A 16,666-nucleotide genomic window follows, 5' to 3' on the forward strand; every position below is an offset into this window, starting at 1 on the left:
CAAAAATTAATAGAATTCATGTAGAAACAAAAGAAACTGAAAAACTTGTTCAATTAAAATGAAACACTGCAGGTTTTCTGATTCTAGACATTTCATTTGTTCTTCAGATGTTTGCTGAGTCTTACCCCATGCCAAGACGGATCTAAGTACAGGGGAACAAAGATGAGTAAGACTGGGCCACTACACATAAGGCACTCACACGATGAAGAGGCATAATGTAAACTGGTCATGGTGGCTCACACCTCCCTAAACTGAGGTAGGAGAATTGCAAGTTTAAACGCAGACAAGGCAAGTTAAGGGATTTAGTAAGACTGACTCAAAATAAAAAAATGGGCTGGGGTTGCAGCTCAGTGTAAAGGTCTTGGTTTCAGTCCATAGGAATGTGGGAGGGAGAGAGAGGGAGAGAGAGAGAGAGAGCAAGGGCAGAAGGAAGGTAAGAAAGAGAGAAAGGGTGGGCGAGGGAAGGATGGGAAGAGAAAGAGGCACAAGGGTCCATCGCACCCAGCCTGTGCTGGTCAGGGACGGCTCCTGTGGTGCATGCTGCCTGAGCTGCCTGTTATACAATGCACGTTACTTACATATTATGAGAAAACCAGGAGAGACACTACAACCAGAGGAAAGAGCACGAACAAAGGGAGACAAGAGAGAAATGATATGTTCTTCCCAAAGCACCACACTTTCTGCAGCACGGGCCTAAGATTTTGAGGCAGGAAGTTGGGTGTGGGCAAAGCTGGCAAGATGAGGAGAGTGAGGTTATGGAGGAAGGGCCTTAGTTTCCTATCAAAGAGCTGCGATGGTTTATATCTAGATGTCCTCCAAAGACTCAAGGGAGGTGGTTGGGTCATGGGGACTGATGTGTTTGTAGCTGAATGTGAGGCAGAGAAGGTGGGTCACTGCAGGTGTAGCCTGGAAGGGTTTGTGTCCTAGTTACTTTCTCGTTGCTAGGACACCCCAAATGTTAAAGGAGGAGAAGTTTATCTTGGCTCATAGTTTGTAGAGGTTTCAGTCCATAGTAGGCCGGCTCCAAGGCAGCCCAGCATGGCAGAGGGGCCTGGCAAGTAGGAAGCAGTAAAACATCCTTCTTTCCCTTTTTATTTCATCCAGGCCACAAGCCTATCGGTTACGCTGCCCACACCCAGAATACAGATTCCCTCTTTAGTAAATCCATCACCCCCAACCAGAACTATGCTAAACCATTCACTGGGCTAACCTAGTATCACAAAGCTATGATCCAGTCCACACACCCATGATCTAGTCACTCCCAAGACCTTGTCCATGGGTGCATGAGCTTTTGAGGGGACATCTAGATATGAGCCATAGCAGTCTATCTCCCTGCCTTGGAGACAACTATGGGCTGAAACCTCTACAAACAATGAGCCAAATAAACCTCTCTTCTTTAGAGTTGTAAGTGTCAAGTATTACATCCCACCGGTGAGAAAGTGACCAAGACAAGACCTCACACTCAACCTGTTGGCCAGTGGAGGCAATAATAGTTAGGCCCCTGGGGGTCTAATCAGCACCACAGATCATCCTGTCAGGTAAAACTCTTTGGTAGCTGTTGAGATAGAGCAAGGAAGTTCTCACATATGTATCCAGTAACTTTAGTCTGGAGTCTCCCAAAGGAAAAAGATACCTATACTAAAATGTTCCCAATTGTGCTTCAGTGGAAGTAAAAATTAGAAGCAGCTTAAGATGTCAGCTACTTAAACAATGGTATCTTGTGCTATGTCTAATAGTCATTGAAAATTACAAATGTATGAATCTATAAATTAATTCAACATTCAACAAGTATTTATTAAATGCTTACCATATGCCAGACAGAATGTGCTATTGAGAAATATTAACTATGTGATATATTGTCCATGAGCTAAGGCTACATGAGAAAACAAACATACAAAAGCTCCAATTCTAATTAAACTTAATTTTAATGGCAAATATATGGAAATACATGTGCAGAAAAATGGGATTAAAACTACAGAATACATAACAAAACTCAGAGAGATCATATAGCTATATGAAATATATATGTGCATTGACTGACACAATTTATTATCTTTTCCTCTTGCTGAGAAATATACAGTTGTGGGGGGTGCCAGGAATCGAACTCACAACCTCACACTTGCCAGGCAGGTGCTGCACCACTGAGCTAAATCCCCAGCCTGACTGACATGATTTAAAAGCAATAATGTTTAATGTTCATTTAATCTTTGTGATAAACATTAGTTAATAATTGAGTATAAATTTTACATTTTTGAAGTGCTGAAAGTATTTTTATTCTAGCTGAGAACATCTGACAACTAATTTCTATAATTTTATTGGAGATCATGAATTTATTCTAAGATTAAAATAGTGGCTGTTTCTAGTCTAATGGAGACCACAGGGAAATTATAGATCATCAATACAGTGCAATGTGTGCCATAATAAAAATGAAGAAAGGGAGCTTAATCTCATGTGCTGAGATTCACCAAAGGAAATGAACCGTAAATGTACATATAAGGAGAGAAGCAAGCGTTACAGCCAGCCAGGGCACCAACCCAAGAACCATGAGCTGCACAGGATGAACTAATAGTTTAATAAGACAATAATCTAGGACCATACTCAGTCTAAATAGGCTCATATTTACAATGAAGTGAAGGTACTGGAAAAGATACTGCATAAATAAAATGTTTTGATAGCGTGTGCTTGGCTCTCCTTTCAGATTCCCCCAGAAGCCAATGGGCTTTGAGATGCATCCATTGGTAACATACTTGTCACGGGCACTGCTTGGTGAGTCTGACATTTGAACATGGCAAACATTGCCCTCCGAAACCTAGAACAAAAGCAAAAAAGGCTAGTGTTATCCTATAATGGCATGGAACCATGAAAACCTTCACAAATGTGAAAACACTGTCAACTGACACCTCCAAATAAATTTTGCCTCCTCTTTTAACATCTGCTTCTGAGACCCGCTATGACTGCATAGGTTATATGTATGGTTCAGTTGAAGACCAACTTTACACCAGTGATTGTCAGCACTGAAGACATTTAACAAAATCAATAATGACGTGTGCTAGAATGACACCTCAAATGTCAAGTGCAATGAGTTACTTATCTGAACTAAGGGTGTGGGTTGCATCCACCCGCCCTGAGCAAACGTCCATTGGTTGACCTTGAGGGTTTCAAAAGGCCTGAACTTTCCAAAGGAACTTCCAGTAGACTCTGAATTTCAATTGTGTTCTTTATTCTCCTTCTGTGATCTGTTTGGTCTTATTATTGTTACATTCCTTCACATACCTGCATCTAAAGCTGTGCTCCAGAGCATGTACATAAATACACATTTAATACAAACAGTACTGGAATTCCAGGATCAGATTCCTGACCTCCTCTGAGACTTCCTGGTCAAGGACATAGAGTACATTGGTCCATCTTCCAGCAGCGACAGGAAACGAAACCATCTAAACATCACTGAAGGGTCAGGAAAGCACTTCCCTGAGAGTCTACAAAAGGTGGCAGGGGCTTCTCTCTTATCCTGAGTGATGCCCACTCCCGACCTCTTTATGTTAGCACTGCATTATTCTCTTGCATTTTAACGTGTTCTGTTCAGTAAATGTACAACTGTTCTGCCTACTAAAACTGCCCAACATTCCGCTGGTAATAGAATCACTCATTTGTTCGGAAAACACTACTCCATGGACTTGGGGTGGGGTAACCATTTGAACCAAGCTGATCAGCAGGGACTCTTCTGCCAAAGAACTGTCTGAGCTATTTGGCTGGTAGAACTAGGTTCTCGGGTTACCCAAGATCATCTCTGCCACCGTGTGGAAAGAGTTTGTCACAGAACTGGAGCACTGGGCATTTAAGATCCTGGATGCTGCTTTGGTCAGCTGAGCCAAAGCACCTGGTTGGAATGAAATTCTGTCACTTGCTGCCTTAAAATCTTAGAACATTATGCACTTAGAGTATTCTTTCTGTGTCATTTCTTTAAAAAGCATTTTAGATATTGCTTACTTTTTATTAGCAATAACATAAATACAGGGGTTGTAGAACGTGGACGACTTTGCAAACAGTGGCGCTATGATGGCCACTGAGGGGCGAATCTTCTTCGGGTCACCAAAAGAAGCCCATAAGCACACAATGGAATAAGGGGACCATGCCACCAGAAACATCAGAATCATGACCACAGACATCTGGAAAAGAAACAGACATTTGCCATGTGCAGCATCTAAAATGTTTAAATACTGAGTATAGCTGAGACAGCATAAAATTATATAGATTGGAGTTTGAGTAAGTTTGTATTGTTCATAACGTTTCTGCTCTTTGTTTAGATGCCTGAAATCCTCTAGGATAACAAGAGCCTGCCCGATGGGTGTGGCGATCAGTGTATGCTTTTAAGAATAAGAAAGTAATAATAAGAAAGTCTCTCTCTCTCCCCCTCATAGGTGATACTCTTAAAAAACACTTTCTAAATTCAATCTGGAAGTAAAGCCCTATCTTGACCTCAGTAAATCTACCACAAGCAATTTGAAGTGAATATATTTTATATACAATGTAGATAATTTTGTAAAAGAGCTCCTTTGCATCATGTTTAAGTGGAGAAATAATGAATTTTTGCATTCTTCCCTTCTGATACTCCACTAGAATGATGGAAAAGAAAATTAAAAAAAAAAAACATAAACTCATAAGTACAGAGAATCACAGATTAGGCAATACCTTGTTTCTTCATGGAAATAACAACTGTTGGACAAATGGCAAGTTACTTCCTAGACATGAGAAGGGTTGAAAAAACACATAAGGAAATGTTGAAAAGAGCCAGCAAGGAGGGAACCCAGGTACAGACTAACCCTTTCTACAAAACTACAGAAGTCTAAGAGCTGAAGGTACCAGATAGCTCTGGACCGGGGCAGGATAGGGTTGCACGGGGAACTCAAAGAGGGAGAACTGCTTAAAATCTGCAAAAAGAGGTAACTAGACTCCATACCCACTCCCCAGGTCCCTACTCCACTCAGTGACTGCCCCTTCCTCTCCTGGAAGAATCAGAATCCCAGAGGCTCAGCACCAAGACTAAAGCACGAACACTCAGAATGCAGAAGCTGGGCTCAGCCACTGCCCTATTCTGAAAAGTGGGGTACCTGCTGCTGTCCCTCCCTGCACTTACAGAGACAGGAAAGACCTGTCTCCTTGGGAACTGATCAGCCCAGGATAAAATACCAAGAGATACAGTGAGAAATCCTCCAAAGGAAACAACTAGGTAATGAACAGCTCTGGGTTGACAACTGGCTTTTTAGAGCATCCCTCTTATTCTTAAAAGCAATGCGGGGACAGCTGTTGACCATGAGACACCAAGGAAATACTGACAGGAGAGTATACACAGTGCAAGAACTTAGTGCACACCCAAGATACACAGGGAACAGGAAGAAAATATAAACACATATGTAATAGCACAGAAGGAAGTATACATGTACATAAAATGGGGACGCGATTAAAAAGTAGGATATTGTACATAATAACATTTTTATCTGTAAAAGTGGTTTTATCCTGAGAGGAGGAATGTTGAAAATGTAATAAAAGGGCCTAATGACTTTTTCTCAGGCTGAGGGACAGGTTTAGGGCAAGTAGTTCTCTAAATGCAGGGTCAGATCTTATCTTCCATCAAAATGTTATAGTTTGTTCAACATGAGTTTTACACAAATTTTGATGCTTTAAATTGCTGCAGTAAACTCACTTTTAATACTGAATTTTTTGGTGCTCATTTACATTTGTGCTCAGCTGGGGCTTCATGGTCTCTACTCTCAACAGAGCACTCCATACGGCTCCAGAAATACTCCCGAAACTAGAAACAAAAAGGAACAAACAAGGGCAGCCGCAAAATGAACAACAAAAAAAGAAGACAGTGTAGGAGAGGAAAACAGAGATAAAGCCAAAAACTTAAATACCCAAGTAAAAGGAAGAGAGAACAGAGAAAAAGGGGGACAGGAATCACCAGAGAAATAACACAAGAATGTTTCCAAAGGAGGAAGACCCAAGCCTCCACACTGAACTAATGAAGAAAGTACCCAGCACTGGCTGACTAAAGACCCCGCCATGGCACATCAGCATGAGAGTTAGAAGACTGGAGATCTGGAGAAAATCTCCCAAGCTTCCAGAAAGAACTCACAGATCACTATGAGGGACCAATCACCAGAATGCCAAGACCTTTGTAGCAACTGTGCTGGGAGCTAAGAAGTGATAGAGAGCAATCCCTTCAAAAATGTGCTTAAATGCTCTTTTGTTCCCTAGAATTCTAGACCAGCCAGACAATCAGTCAAACACAATAGTAGAATTCAGACATTTTCAGTTATGCAAAGTCTTAAAATTTTTATATCCTTTGGAACATCAGGAACCTGCTAGAGAGTATATTCCACCAAATCAGAGGAAATAGACTAAAAAAAGGAGCACAAGCAAGCAGAAAAGAGGCAACATGACTCTGCAGAGATGCACAAGGGATTCACAGTTGGTGCTGAAGGGTGTTGAGGAAGATGGCTTTCTGCACAGCAGTGGTAGAGCAGCCACTTTAAGGATGCCAGGAAGGACGCACCAGGAGAACAGGGGAATTGTGTCTCTGACAATCTGAACATAAGTAGAAGACAGGGAAGGCCCCATATCTAGCCAAATATTGTTAGCCTGCTTACTATCAGGATGGAGAGAAAGTGTAGGGGCGGAGTGAGGCAAGTTGGTGGTGAAAGAGATAAATCTTCATTGTCCATAATAGAAAGCCCAGAAATGCTAAAACCCAGAAACACCCAAACAGTAGATAAGCATATACTGTAATTGGGAATATGTTGGTAAACACCAGGAGAAAGAGCACGGGAGTGAACATTGGGATGGACAAAAGGAAACCAGGGGCAAGGCCATGAGACTCTTTCAGCTATGAACTGATCTGAGAGCCTGATTACAGAAACCTTTTCAAGGACTTTGGCTCCTCACCTTTGTTACAGCCACCTGATCTGACCAGTCTCTGTTGAGATCTGTGGGGTAGTTACCAGTCGCATGACGTCTGATGGATTGAGTGATGTGGAAATAGCAGTAAAACATCACTGCCAAGGGCACAATGAAATTTATCGCAATAACCATCATCGTGAAAGACACAAAAGATCTGAAATAAGTAAAGGCAGACATGACTACTCATTTAATGTCCTAAGTGGAGGAAGAAAAAAGAAGAGATGATTATTATACATAACACTGATAGCTATTTTATTATTACAATGTTAGGAATTCTATTTGGCTTTTAGTTCACTAAGACCAAGGGTTGGCAAACTATGCCCTGTGGACCAGCTCCAACCAGCCAGCTATCTGATATTTGAACACAGCCATGCACATTCATTTACATGCTCTATGGGCCTCTTTCACAGTGTGCTGGCAGAGCTGGATTTCTCATTTCCCTTCATGAACTAAATTCCACATTTCCATGGAAAAGACAGATGAACATCACTATCTTGCAGGCGATGTTTTGCAAGGACTGCTCTTTTGCTGTGTGACTGTCACAGTGGCCTGGGCCTTTGCCAGAGATGCCTGCTCTCTGTGAGCACACTTCCTACTCACAATCCTGACTCTGAGAAGAGCAGGTTTTGGAAGGTTGAGTGGCATCCCACATCGCTGTCTTGGAGAGGACAGCGAAGGAAGGAGGGGCAGTGTAAGAGGACAAAGGGAGCTGGATGACACTGACTTGCAAACAAGCATAATTTCTACTTTGTCTCTTGCTTGAATCACTTCATTAGGACCAGAGAAGCACTTTGCCACACTCTATGAGAAACAGGATTTGAGCTTAGATGTGGAGCTGGGGAAAAGTGTACAGGAGAAGCGTGCGATTATAGAGTGTAAGCTTGTGCCTTACACATCATTTTTCCGCCAATTTATGGTACAGGTAGCCCCTGTAGGATCTGGGGCATAACTGGCCCATCCTATGATGGGCATCAAAGCCCAAAACAGGCCATTGATCCAGGCCCCTAGAATCATGCCGACATAACTGTTGGAGGTCATTCTTCTTCCTGTGAACAAGAATAGGGAAAATTAGCATGATTAGCAATGATGGCACTCTCTGTTTTGACTGATGATTCAAAGTTGTTATCAAGTAGATCCTTTACAGAATACTTTAGTTCATTCAAAACTTACGTACATGAATTCCTTTTCTGGAAACATACATTATATTTAAGCTGAAATGTGAATGATAAATAGGATCAGCCAGAGGATAAGCCAGAAAAGCAGCTTTTCAGGCAAAGGAAAACAGCATTTGCAGAAGACTTCAGAGTGGGAAAGGGTGTGGCTGGTACCCCAAAGAGAGAGTAGTCCTAGTCAAAGCTGGACGGGTAGCCAGGGCCAGATTCTATAGGGCCTTGCAGGCTGCCAAGTGCAATTTGACTTTATTTAAAGTATGATAGGAACACATTGAAACTCTTGAATAAGGCTTGCCAAAAAAATAAAACTGACCCTGATTGCAAATCATATGCTTATATTTTGAAGCGATTGTATGTGCAGCGCCATTAGGCAATAATTTGAAAAAAGTGCTGTACCTACGTCAGGACGGCAGACGGTCAGGTAGCGATCCACGGCTATGACCGTAAGCAGCCCAATGCTTGCCATTCCGAAAAAGATGTTCAACCCAGCATAAACCTGAAAATCAAAATGGAAAAAAGCACACAATTCTAAAGACCCTTCCACACATATTTACATTTTTGTCTCATTGTTAGAACATATTTCAAATATCTTAAAGTTTTTATATTGCTATTTTAAAATATATTTTCCATTGTCAAATTGTAACTTTAGTAAAAGTGCTTATGGAAAGTGTTTTCAGATTTTATCAATTAAATTTTAAAAATTTTAAGACTTAAAGTGAAATTTATGTACCAACATAATCTATAAACAAAGTGAAAAATGAGTCATAAAAAATAAAATAAAATAAAATAAAAATGAGTCATAAATTAGAGTAAAATGCATATAACCAAAAAAGTTTAGGAGTAAAAGTTTAGGAGTAAAACTTCAATAGAAAAATGGACACATGATGAATGGGCTATTCACATAAGCCCACGTACATTTGAATGTTCATGACATAAGATATACAACCATAGTAAGTATTCAAAGAAATAAAAACTATCATTCCATACTTATAAAAATGATGAAAATTTAAAAATTTGATCTTTCCAAGTGTTCGGGAAAGTGTGGGATAACAGAAGTTCTCATAACTAGAATAACCATTCTGGAGAACGCCCTGGCCACATCGAATTATGTTGAGACAAATATTCTGTATTGCCCAGCCCTCCCCCGAGGCAACACATCTAGAGAAATCCTCACATTGTAAAGCTCTCCATGCTTAAAAATAGTAATTGAAGCCTTGTCTGTGAAAGAAAAAAACTGGGAACAAATGCTCAGTAACAGGAAAATGAAAAAGAATATGGGGCTTTATTCAGACAATTAAATATGATATTAAAATAATTGACTTAAAGCCACACCCATCCCATGGATATATCTCAAAAACATAACAACCAACAATGAAAGGAAACTATGTAATGTCAGTAACATGACACCATTTACACACAATTTTAAACATTCAGACAATATCTGGCTTTTGCATATGAAATATGTGATAAGAAAAAAATTCATGGGAGGAAGGGGAATATGATTGGCCATGACATTTTTTATATTTTAAAAGAAAAACAACCTGAAGCACAGATTGAAACTGGTTGGTACACAGATAGGTATCAAGTATTTTTTGTTACCCTGAATTTATTCTTTATAATTTTATGGCTTACAATAGTAAACTGTTAAAAGATAGACTGTCATATTTGCCTACTATCCTCATGTAAATTAATATTAATTCATTTTTCATTACTAAAATTAACAGTAAGTATATTTAATAACAATTCTCACGTAGGGCTTTCTAAGAAAAAAAATCAATCATATAATGCCCTAACTACATTCCGTAGGTATGATTATCACCAATATTTTATTGTTTGAAGTGAAAGTAGAGTGGTTTTTAAATTTTTACATTATGTAAATTTTATTTGAATATGCAGATCACCATACTTCCTTTTTAGTTGAATGCTGGTTGTTTGTTTTTTCCTTTGAGTGGGGGGAATTTTGAAAACCTAATGGTGATTAGTGACTTTATTTCTCTTCTTTTTTTTTTCTCTTCTTAAAGAACATAGCTATCCTCAGTCACTTGTGAAGTACAATATATATCATCCTACAGTATCTTACTTGATGTGTATTCTTGAGATTTTAAAAGACGTTTAAATTTACATCTCCTTGATCTACTTTATTTTGCTTTTATTCCAAAGCTCTCCAGTACCTGACAGCCTGCATATCCAAATTTCCAACTTCCATGCAGATCTGAAGCAGCAGACATGGGGTAGCCGATGCTACTGACCCCTATGTCTGTCAAAGCCAGGTTCATGATAATTGCATTCGTAGGTGTTCGAAGTTCCTTGTGCTTAACAAAGATGCCCAGAACGATTATGTTGCTGAGAATACTTATCAGACCTAAGAACATAGACAAAAATGTCATACACTTTGTTTAATTGAATGCTTGAAAGTAGGAGCCCAATATTTAAGCCCCTTTAAAAACGGAGCAAATCCATTTTCATTCACTTGCTTCAACCGTTCCTGCTGTTCTTAAACCTGTTTACAACATCTTGGAAGTTTTTGTGTGAGATAGAAACAAGAAAATTAAAACAGAAACCTGCTGGTTATGTAAGTAGCACCAAAGGCTAGTTTGAATGTCATCACTGTTGACCACTCTGTCCCTGGCATTCATGTCATCCCTACTGATTTTTAGGATGTGGGTATGACTAACCATGTGCTCACTTTGGAGTTCCTTCCTCTCTTTTACTGAAGCCTGAAGCTTTTGTTTCTCTTACGGTTTTCTTTCTTAAACTTTTCATTCTATCTCAATAGCACTGTTATTGTTATTTGTAACCCTGATATATGCCCCAGTTTCACAATTTATCCTTATTCAACTCACTGCCATAACACATTTATTAAGCACCTACCATGCATAAGATCACGTGACCATTCCAGTATTTCATCAAGTCTGTAGTCAACGTGTCCAAATCTGAATTCTTCATCCAACATATATCCTTAGATAAGAATTCTCACTTTAAGATTTGACTATCCAGGCAGAAAGTCTAGCAAGCTTTCTGGTCCACTGGGTGATAGATATCACCTTACCCAAGTTTCCACACTGGGATCTAACTTAGCCTTGCAATTTAGAGCTCAGTTTTCCCTAGTAACTGGTTGGACTCAAGGAGATTGATGTCTAAGCTTATTAACCAGAATGTTAGTGTATTAATTTACAATGAGAAATACCACCTAGTGGACCAGACATGTATGTTAATCAGGTCAGCATCCCCTATACGGCAAAGGATGCAGAAGTTTTCCACAATCCAGATGTGAGCCATCCTAGGTCCTAATGGTGAAGGCGAGGCAAATAAATTTCAGCAGAGAGGCTCAAAACCTTACCATACTCCTAGTGACTAGAGAAAGGGTGTGCAATGCACAGCAAGAGTTGGGCTTCCCAGGAAGAGCACTGCAGAGGGACGGGTCTCCACACGCCAAACACACAAAAGCATCGGCTGAGTGAGAACTTCCACTATATCTTGGAACTTCAGTCAAAGCTTCCAGCTTAGCATCCTGTCACATTCGTCTTCCGGTTTCTGTTCTCCTTTCCATGCTGCTGGCAGAATGAGCTTAGTACACAGAATGAACTATAGATCTTCTCAAAACTTCTGCTCGCCTCACCGCCTATGGGATAAAAGCCAAATGTCCCCTCTGGGCTGTTTCCATCTGTTGTCACCCTCTTTAGGCTCCGCACTTGTCAAACAAGCCCTCCATTCTACTTATTCATCAAGTGTCCTGTGCTTTTTGTACATACTTTTTCCCACTTGAAATTCTCTACTCCTTTCCTCTATATCTCCAAAAGCAAGCTATCTGTCAAAGTTCAGCCCAAGCCCAATTCAGCCCCAAAGCTTTCTACCCACCCTACTCAGTATTCTCTTCCCTAACACCCTGTACTTCAGTGTAGTATACTTAATCTTATATGATGCTATATTATTTAACTCTTACATATTCGTAGTCTTCTCATGTAGATTTTTTACTCTTAATTAATTCTATTTCCTTTGAGTATTGACATGTATCTAATTTATTTAATAAATGGACCATCCATAATACTCTGAATTAAGGTTAATTGCTATTATTCTTCAAACACAGGATAGCAAATTTGATGTTCTTTGGCCTTCTTTTAGCGTCTAATATTGTAGCCCGTGTACAAGAAATGCTGATAAAAATGAAAAAAAAATATTTCTGGGCTAGCAACAAGTCTGAGGACTTTAAAAGTCAGATAAAAAACACAGAGTAGTAAACTGCTGCCTACCAAGTACACAATCTGATTAGCAACAGAAGTTGGTAAAAGTTGGGGAGGGTATTGCATGTAATAGGAGTACTGCACAAAAACTTTAGCCCTTTATTCTTTATCTAGCTGTCCTATGCATTCTATGTCCCTAGTTGCAAGTGTCTTCTATCAACAGACAAACATCACTTAACAGTTAGGTCTTATTTAAGTCTCTTCTCTCAGTCAGTCTAATTCTAGGCAACACTTACTAATCCCACTCCTTCACTCTGGAAATACTTCCCCTAGTCTGTGCAGCTTCACTCAGTGGCAGAGCCTTCTTAATGTCCTTGAACTTTCTTTAACTCTACCTTATTAAATATGTATACTGTCCAACTTTTGGCCCTAGATCCTTTCTTTTCTCAATGAACATGTTTTCTGAATGATTTCTTTATATCCAATATAGATGTCATAAAACTCAAGGGTTTGTGTCCAGATTTTAACTGGACATCTCTAGTTGAACACAGAGACACTTCCTCCTGCCCCAAACCTTGGTTTTCCAGGGTATGTTCCTGTCTTGGTGAACAGCAGCACCATCTACGCACCAGCGTGCAAAAGCTTTGCTACTTTCTCCCTCTCCCCCAGGGCTCACATCTGAGTACCTACTCTACCTCCTAACTCTTTAGTCTGCTACTTTCTGTCTATGCAGTCTCCCCATCCCCCTCCTCAGGATCACAGTGGCAGTCTCCAACATGGTCTCTGTCTCTCTCATTTCATTGTATAATTCATCCATGATAGATTATTTCAGATTTTCAAATTCATAACCTTTCACTTGTCAGCCTTCACTGAAAGATTAAAGAGGAAAGCAGAGGGAGACCGTCAGAGAAAAAGAAGGGGCCAGAGGAGTGGTGGAAATGCTAAGGGAAGGTTAAGGCAACAATCAAAGTATGCTGCCTGCCTCTATGAAAGTGCCACAGTGAAACCAGCATTCTGTGTAATCAACATACACTAATAAATTAATTAATCAACAGGTAAACTGAACAGGCCCTTAGTAAATGTAACAAGCAAAATAAATGTTTTGATTGAGTGCTTCTCAAAGTTTTGATTTTGATTGGGAGTTTAAGTGTGTTTTGGCAAACTAGGAAAATCAGGGGATCTGAAGAACAGTAAAATCTAGAAGCAAAATGCCAGGAGCAACTATGCAGTAAATGTGTGTGCTGGGCACATTTCTTAACAGGAAATAGAATTAAAAAGTAACTCACTGAATTAGTGTAAAGATGAATTGTTCTGTACTTTTAAGGATTTGGAACAATGCTTGGTATACAGTACAGAAGGAATTCAAATGATAACTTTAGCAGTGGTAACAAAACTATTATTATGTTCAGTATAGGGATGAGAACCAGATGAAACATTTTCTTGGGAAATTTCCTTATGCTACTCTTGTAAATCAGATCAATTTTTGATAGTTTTTCTAGGTGATCTATAAAAAATTAGCTAAACCTAAAGTATTATATACAAAGTATTTCCATGTAAATCTGATGAGATGTCTCATTCTTTGCAACAACAAAATAAAAAATTTGTCCAGTAACTATCATACAGAAGTATTCAAATGAATAAGTTAACATATTATTAAATCAGCTAAGGAACTTCACAATTTCTAGCAAAAGAAGTAGTAACTCTACTTGTGAACTATGAGAAAAAAGCATGATTATAAAGAAAAAAAAAGATTTGTTATACTTCTCACTCCACTTTGAAACATGTTTGAAATTTTTCATAAAAGGTAAATAATGACCCAAATACGAGTTACTTTTAAACTTTGTTACTAATTATAAAGCTGGAGATAAAATGATTGCTTCGTATGTTTTACCACAATTAAGTGAATACGTTAAAATGACAATCTACAGTTTCTACTGTCATCTCCTCTAATTCTTTGTCTGTGAAGAAGACTTTGTCAGAAATACTGTCCAACTCGTGCTGCTTCATTAACACGTGCTTATCAGTCATTCTACTCCCAACAATCATGTGAAGAAGCTTATTCTAAAAAACAAAAAGGCAAAGCAACTGGTTTGCAAACTGAAATACTAAAAGACAAAATCCAAAGCTCAAGAGTTTCTGGAAGGAGCTGAATGTTCAAACTGTCCTCAATGACAACACCACGCTCTGCTCTTTTGGAGACTTTACCTTTCTTTCCAGAACCTTTCAGTCTTTAAGCCAGATTCCACCATCATGAAAGAAAAACTACAAAAGTTATGTATGAGAAAAGCAAACGATATAAAAATACACTTTTGTCACGGTACATTTTTTACCCAAAAGACTTAATTCGACAATGTAATAACCAAACATATGGTTGGCTTTTATCAAAAAATTTATTTTATAAAAAAATTTCACAGCTCCACTTCGGTACACTTGGGTTATTCCTCACAATATCCGGGACAGAAAGTACCATTAGCAATGCTCTTGTTATTCTCTCACACACTTTTTACTCTGGAGCAGAGACAGGGGCTAACCCTCCTCATTCACCCCATGAAAGAGGTGGTTCTTCTTTTCATGCTATGTATTTAACATCATCAAATGGGATTCTTCTTTTCAGCCTCTTGCTGAAAACCCCTGGTTTCCCTAACCGTGCTGGGTAAGAGCCCTACCTGCCAGAATCAGGTAAGCCGCCACAATGTTGTGTTCCGTCTGCGAAAAGCCCGAGCCATCTTCATTTTTAGAATCTGAACTGTTACCTAAACTATTCCTTAGCATTTTGGAGGGGGAAATATTGAGGCAGCCTTCATAATAAGCCTTTGATAATTAGGAACTGTTTTTCTAAGGACCAATCATTTCCATCCAGAGCACCCACCTTCTCATAGAGGCCCTCCCTTAGATTTAATTGGGCCAAAGAGGGAAAGATGTTAATTCCCAGAGCAAGGGAAAAGCTTATTAACAAAACAAAGAAATACCGGGCACCACATTTTCCCTAGCTTGGCCTCAGTCTTGTAAACAGATTATCAAGCACACCATTTCAACACTAATCAAACCCCCAAAACTGGTGCAGGCACTGACACAGTTGATCTGCTTGAAGTTAAGAACCAGACTTAGTCTCTCTATTTAGATTAAGGACCCTGTTTTCTGTTGGCCCTTTAAACTTTTCCATTGCAGGTCCCTTAATCTTTTTCTTAACAATTTAAATGCCAGTAAAGAGTAATATCTCCCCATATTTCCAAGTCTCACTGCCCTAAAGATACCAATTTACACCAATATTGGTCTAAACCCTTTCATGCTTTTCATTGCTTATATAAACGTATGCTAATACAAACATTCATACAAGAGATTAAGGTTTTTACTAATATCTATAAGTTTCATAGTACAGTATGGATATTACTCCACTATCTACCTCAGTTCATTTTCCTTACTTTGATATGCACATGAGCAGTTAATTGATCTGATGAGTAAACATCAGCCAAGGATCTGCATTCAGTCAATCATCTTATATAAGTACACAGTATTCTCATAACATCCTGGACCTGCTAGGGCCATATCACCCTGAACGCGCCCGATTTCGTCTCATAAGATCCTGGATTATCCTGTGCTAACCTGAAAAATAGGTTACTAGTATGAACTTGTATGGTTAGAATATGCTTACTACCCTTCTCCCCATTTTTTTAAGCTATGCATATAACATCATTAAAATGTGATTATCCTCAAGCATCTTAAAATCCATAAAACTTCAGAGAAAAGTTTAGACACACCAAGTAGTGTAAGCACCGAACAGAACCACTAGAGGGCTGCATTTGCCCATTTACTCAGGTTAATTTTAACTTTTAAAAGGTGTAGGAGGAGCCCCAGATAACCCTTCAGCCTTGGTTCTCTCACTTCCGTATAAACTCCAGCTGCACACGTGACTAATCTGCTCTCAATCCTAGAACTACCAGGATTCCTTTTTTTTCCCCTTTTTTTGTCTTCTTCAAACAGGGTGTCGCTATGCAGTTCAGGCTGGCCTTGAGCTCACTTCGTAGTCCAGGCTGGTCTCTAAATCCCAATAATCCTTTTGTCTCAACCTCCCAATGCGGGGATTACAGGCGTCCGCCATCACACCCGGCTGTTTTGTTTTTTTTTTTTTTTCAGGACTCAAATTTCTACAAAGTAAAACGGAAGAGTACCAAAGGCTGGGGAGTGAATCTCACCTGTACTCCACAACAAAGAAACATTCTCAGTAACTCTAAAGCAACAAACATAAGAACTGGTCTGGGGATGTAGCTCAGCGAAGCAGCACCTGCCTGGCAAGCACGAGGCCCTGAGTTCGATTTCCGGTACCAAAAAAGAAAATAGTAAAAAAAAAAAAAAAAG

General features: G+C 39.4%; 1 protein-coding gene across 1 annotated transcript; it reads right to left on the bottom strand.

Annotated features, from left to right (window-relative positions):
• Positions 1–2,694: 2,694 nt before the first annotated feature.
• Rrh (retinal pigment epithelium-derived rhodopsin homolog) lies at positions 2,695–15,608 on the bottom strand. Its single transcript, XM_005406281.2, has 7 exons — positions 14,977–15,608; positions 10,301–10,491; positions 8,526–8,625; positions 7,850–8,003; positions 6,943–7,111; positions 3,988–4,166; positions 2,695–2,809 (listed from the first exon to the last, which is right to left on the bottom strand). The coding sequence occupies exons 1-7, from the start codon at positions 15,080–15,082 to the stop codon at positions 2,695–2,697; spliced, it is 1,014 nt and encodes a 337-aa protein (XP_005406338.1). The 5' UTR covers positions 15,083–15,608.
• Positions 15,609–16,666: the final 1,058 nt, after the last annotated feature.

Source organism: Chinchilla lanigera, unplaced genomic scaffold (genome assembly GCF_000276665.1).
Source record: "Chinchilla lanigera isolate Chin_1 unplaced genomic scaffold, ChiLan1.0 scaffold00095, whole genome shotgun sequence".
Taxonomy (NCBI): Eukaryota; Metazoa; Chordata; class Mammalia; order Rodentia; family Chinchillidae; genus Chinchilla; species Chinchilla lanigera.

What these genes read in the sequence shown, in the direction of transcription:
- Rrh (XM_005406281.2), bottom strand. Translation starts at nt 15,082, where the DNA reads ATGCTAAGGAATAGTTTAGGTAACAGTTCAGATTCTAAAAATGAAGAT. An exon ending in TTGGATATGCAGGCTGTCAG is followed by an intron (nt 8,626 to 10,300) that starts GTACTGGAGAGC and finishes TTTGATTTTCAG; the next exon opens with GTTTATGCTGGGTTGAACAT. An exon ending in TATGTTATTGCTAATAAAAA is followed by an intron (nt 2,810 to 3,987) that starts GTAAGCAATATC and finishes CTTTTGTTCTAG; the next exon opens with GTTTCGGAGGGCAATGTTTG.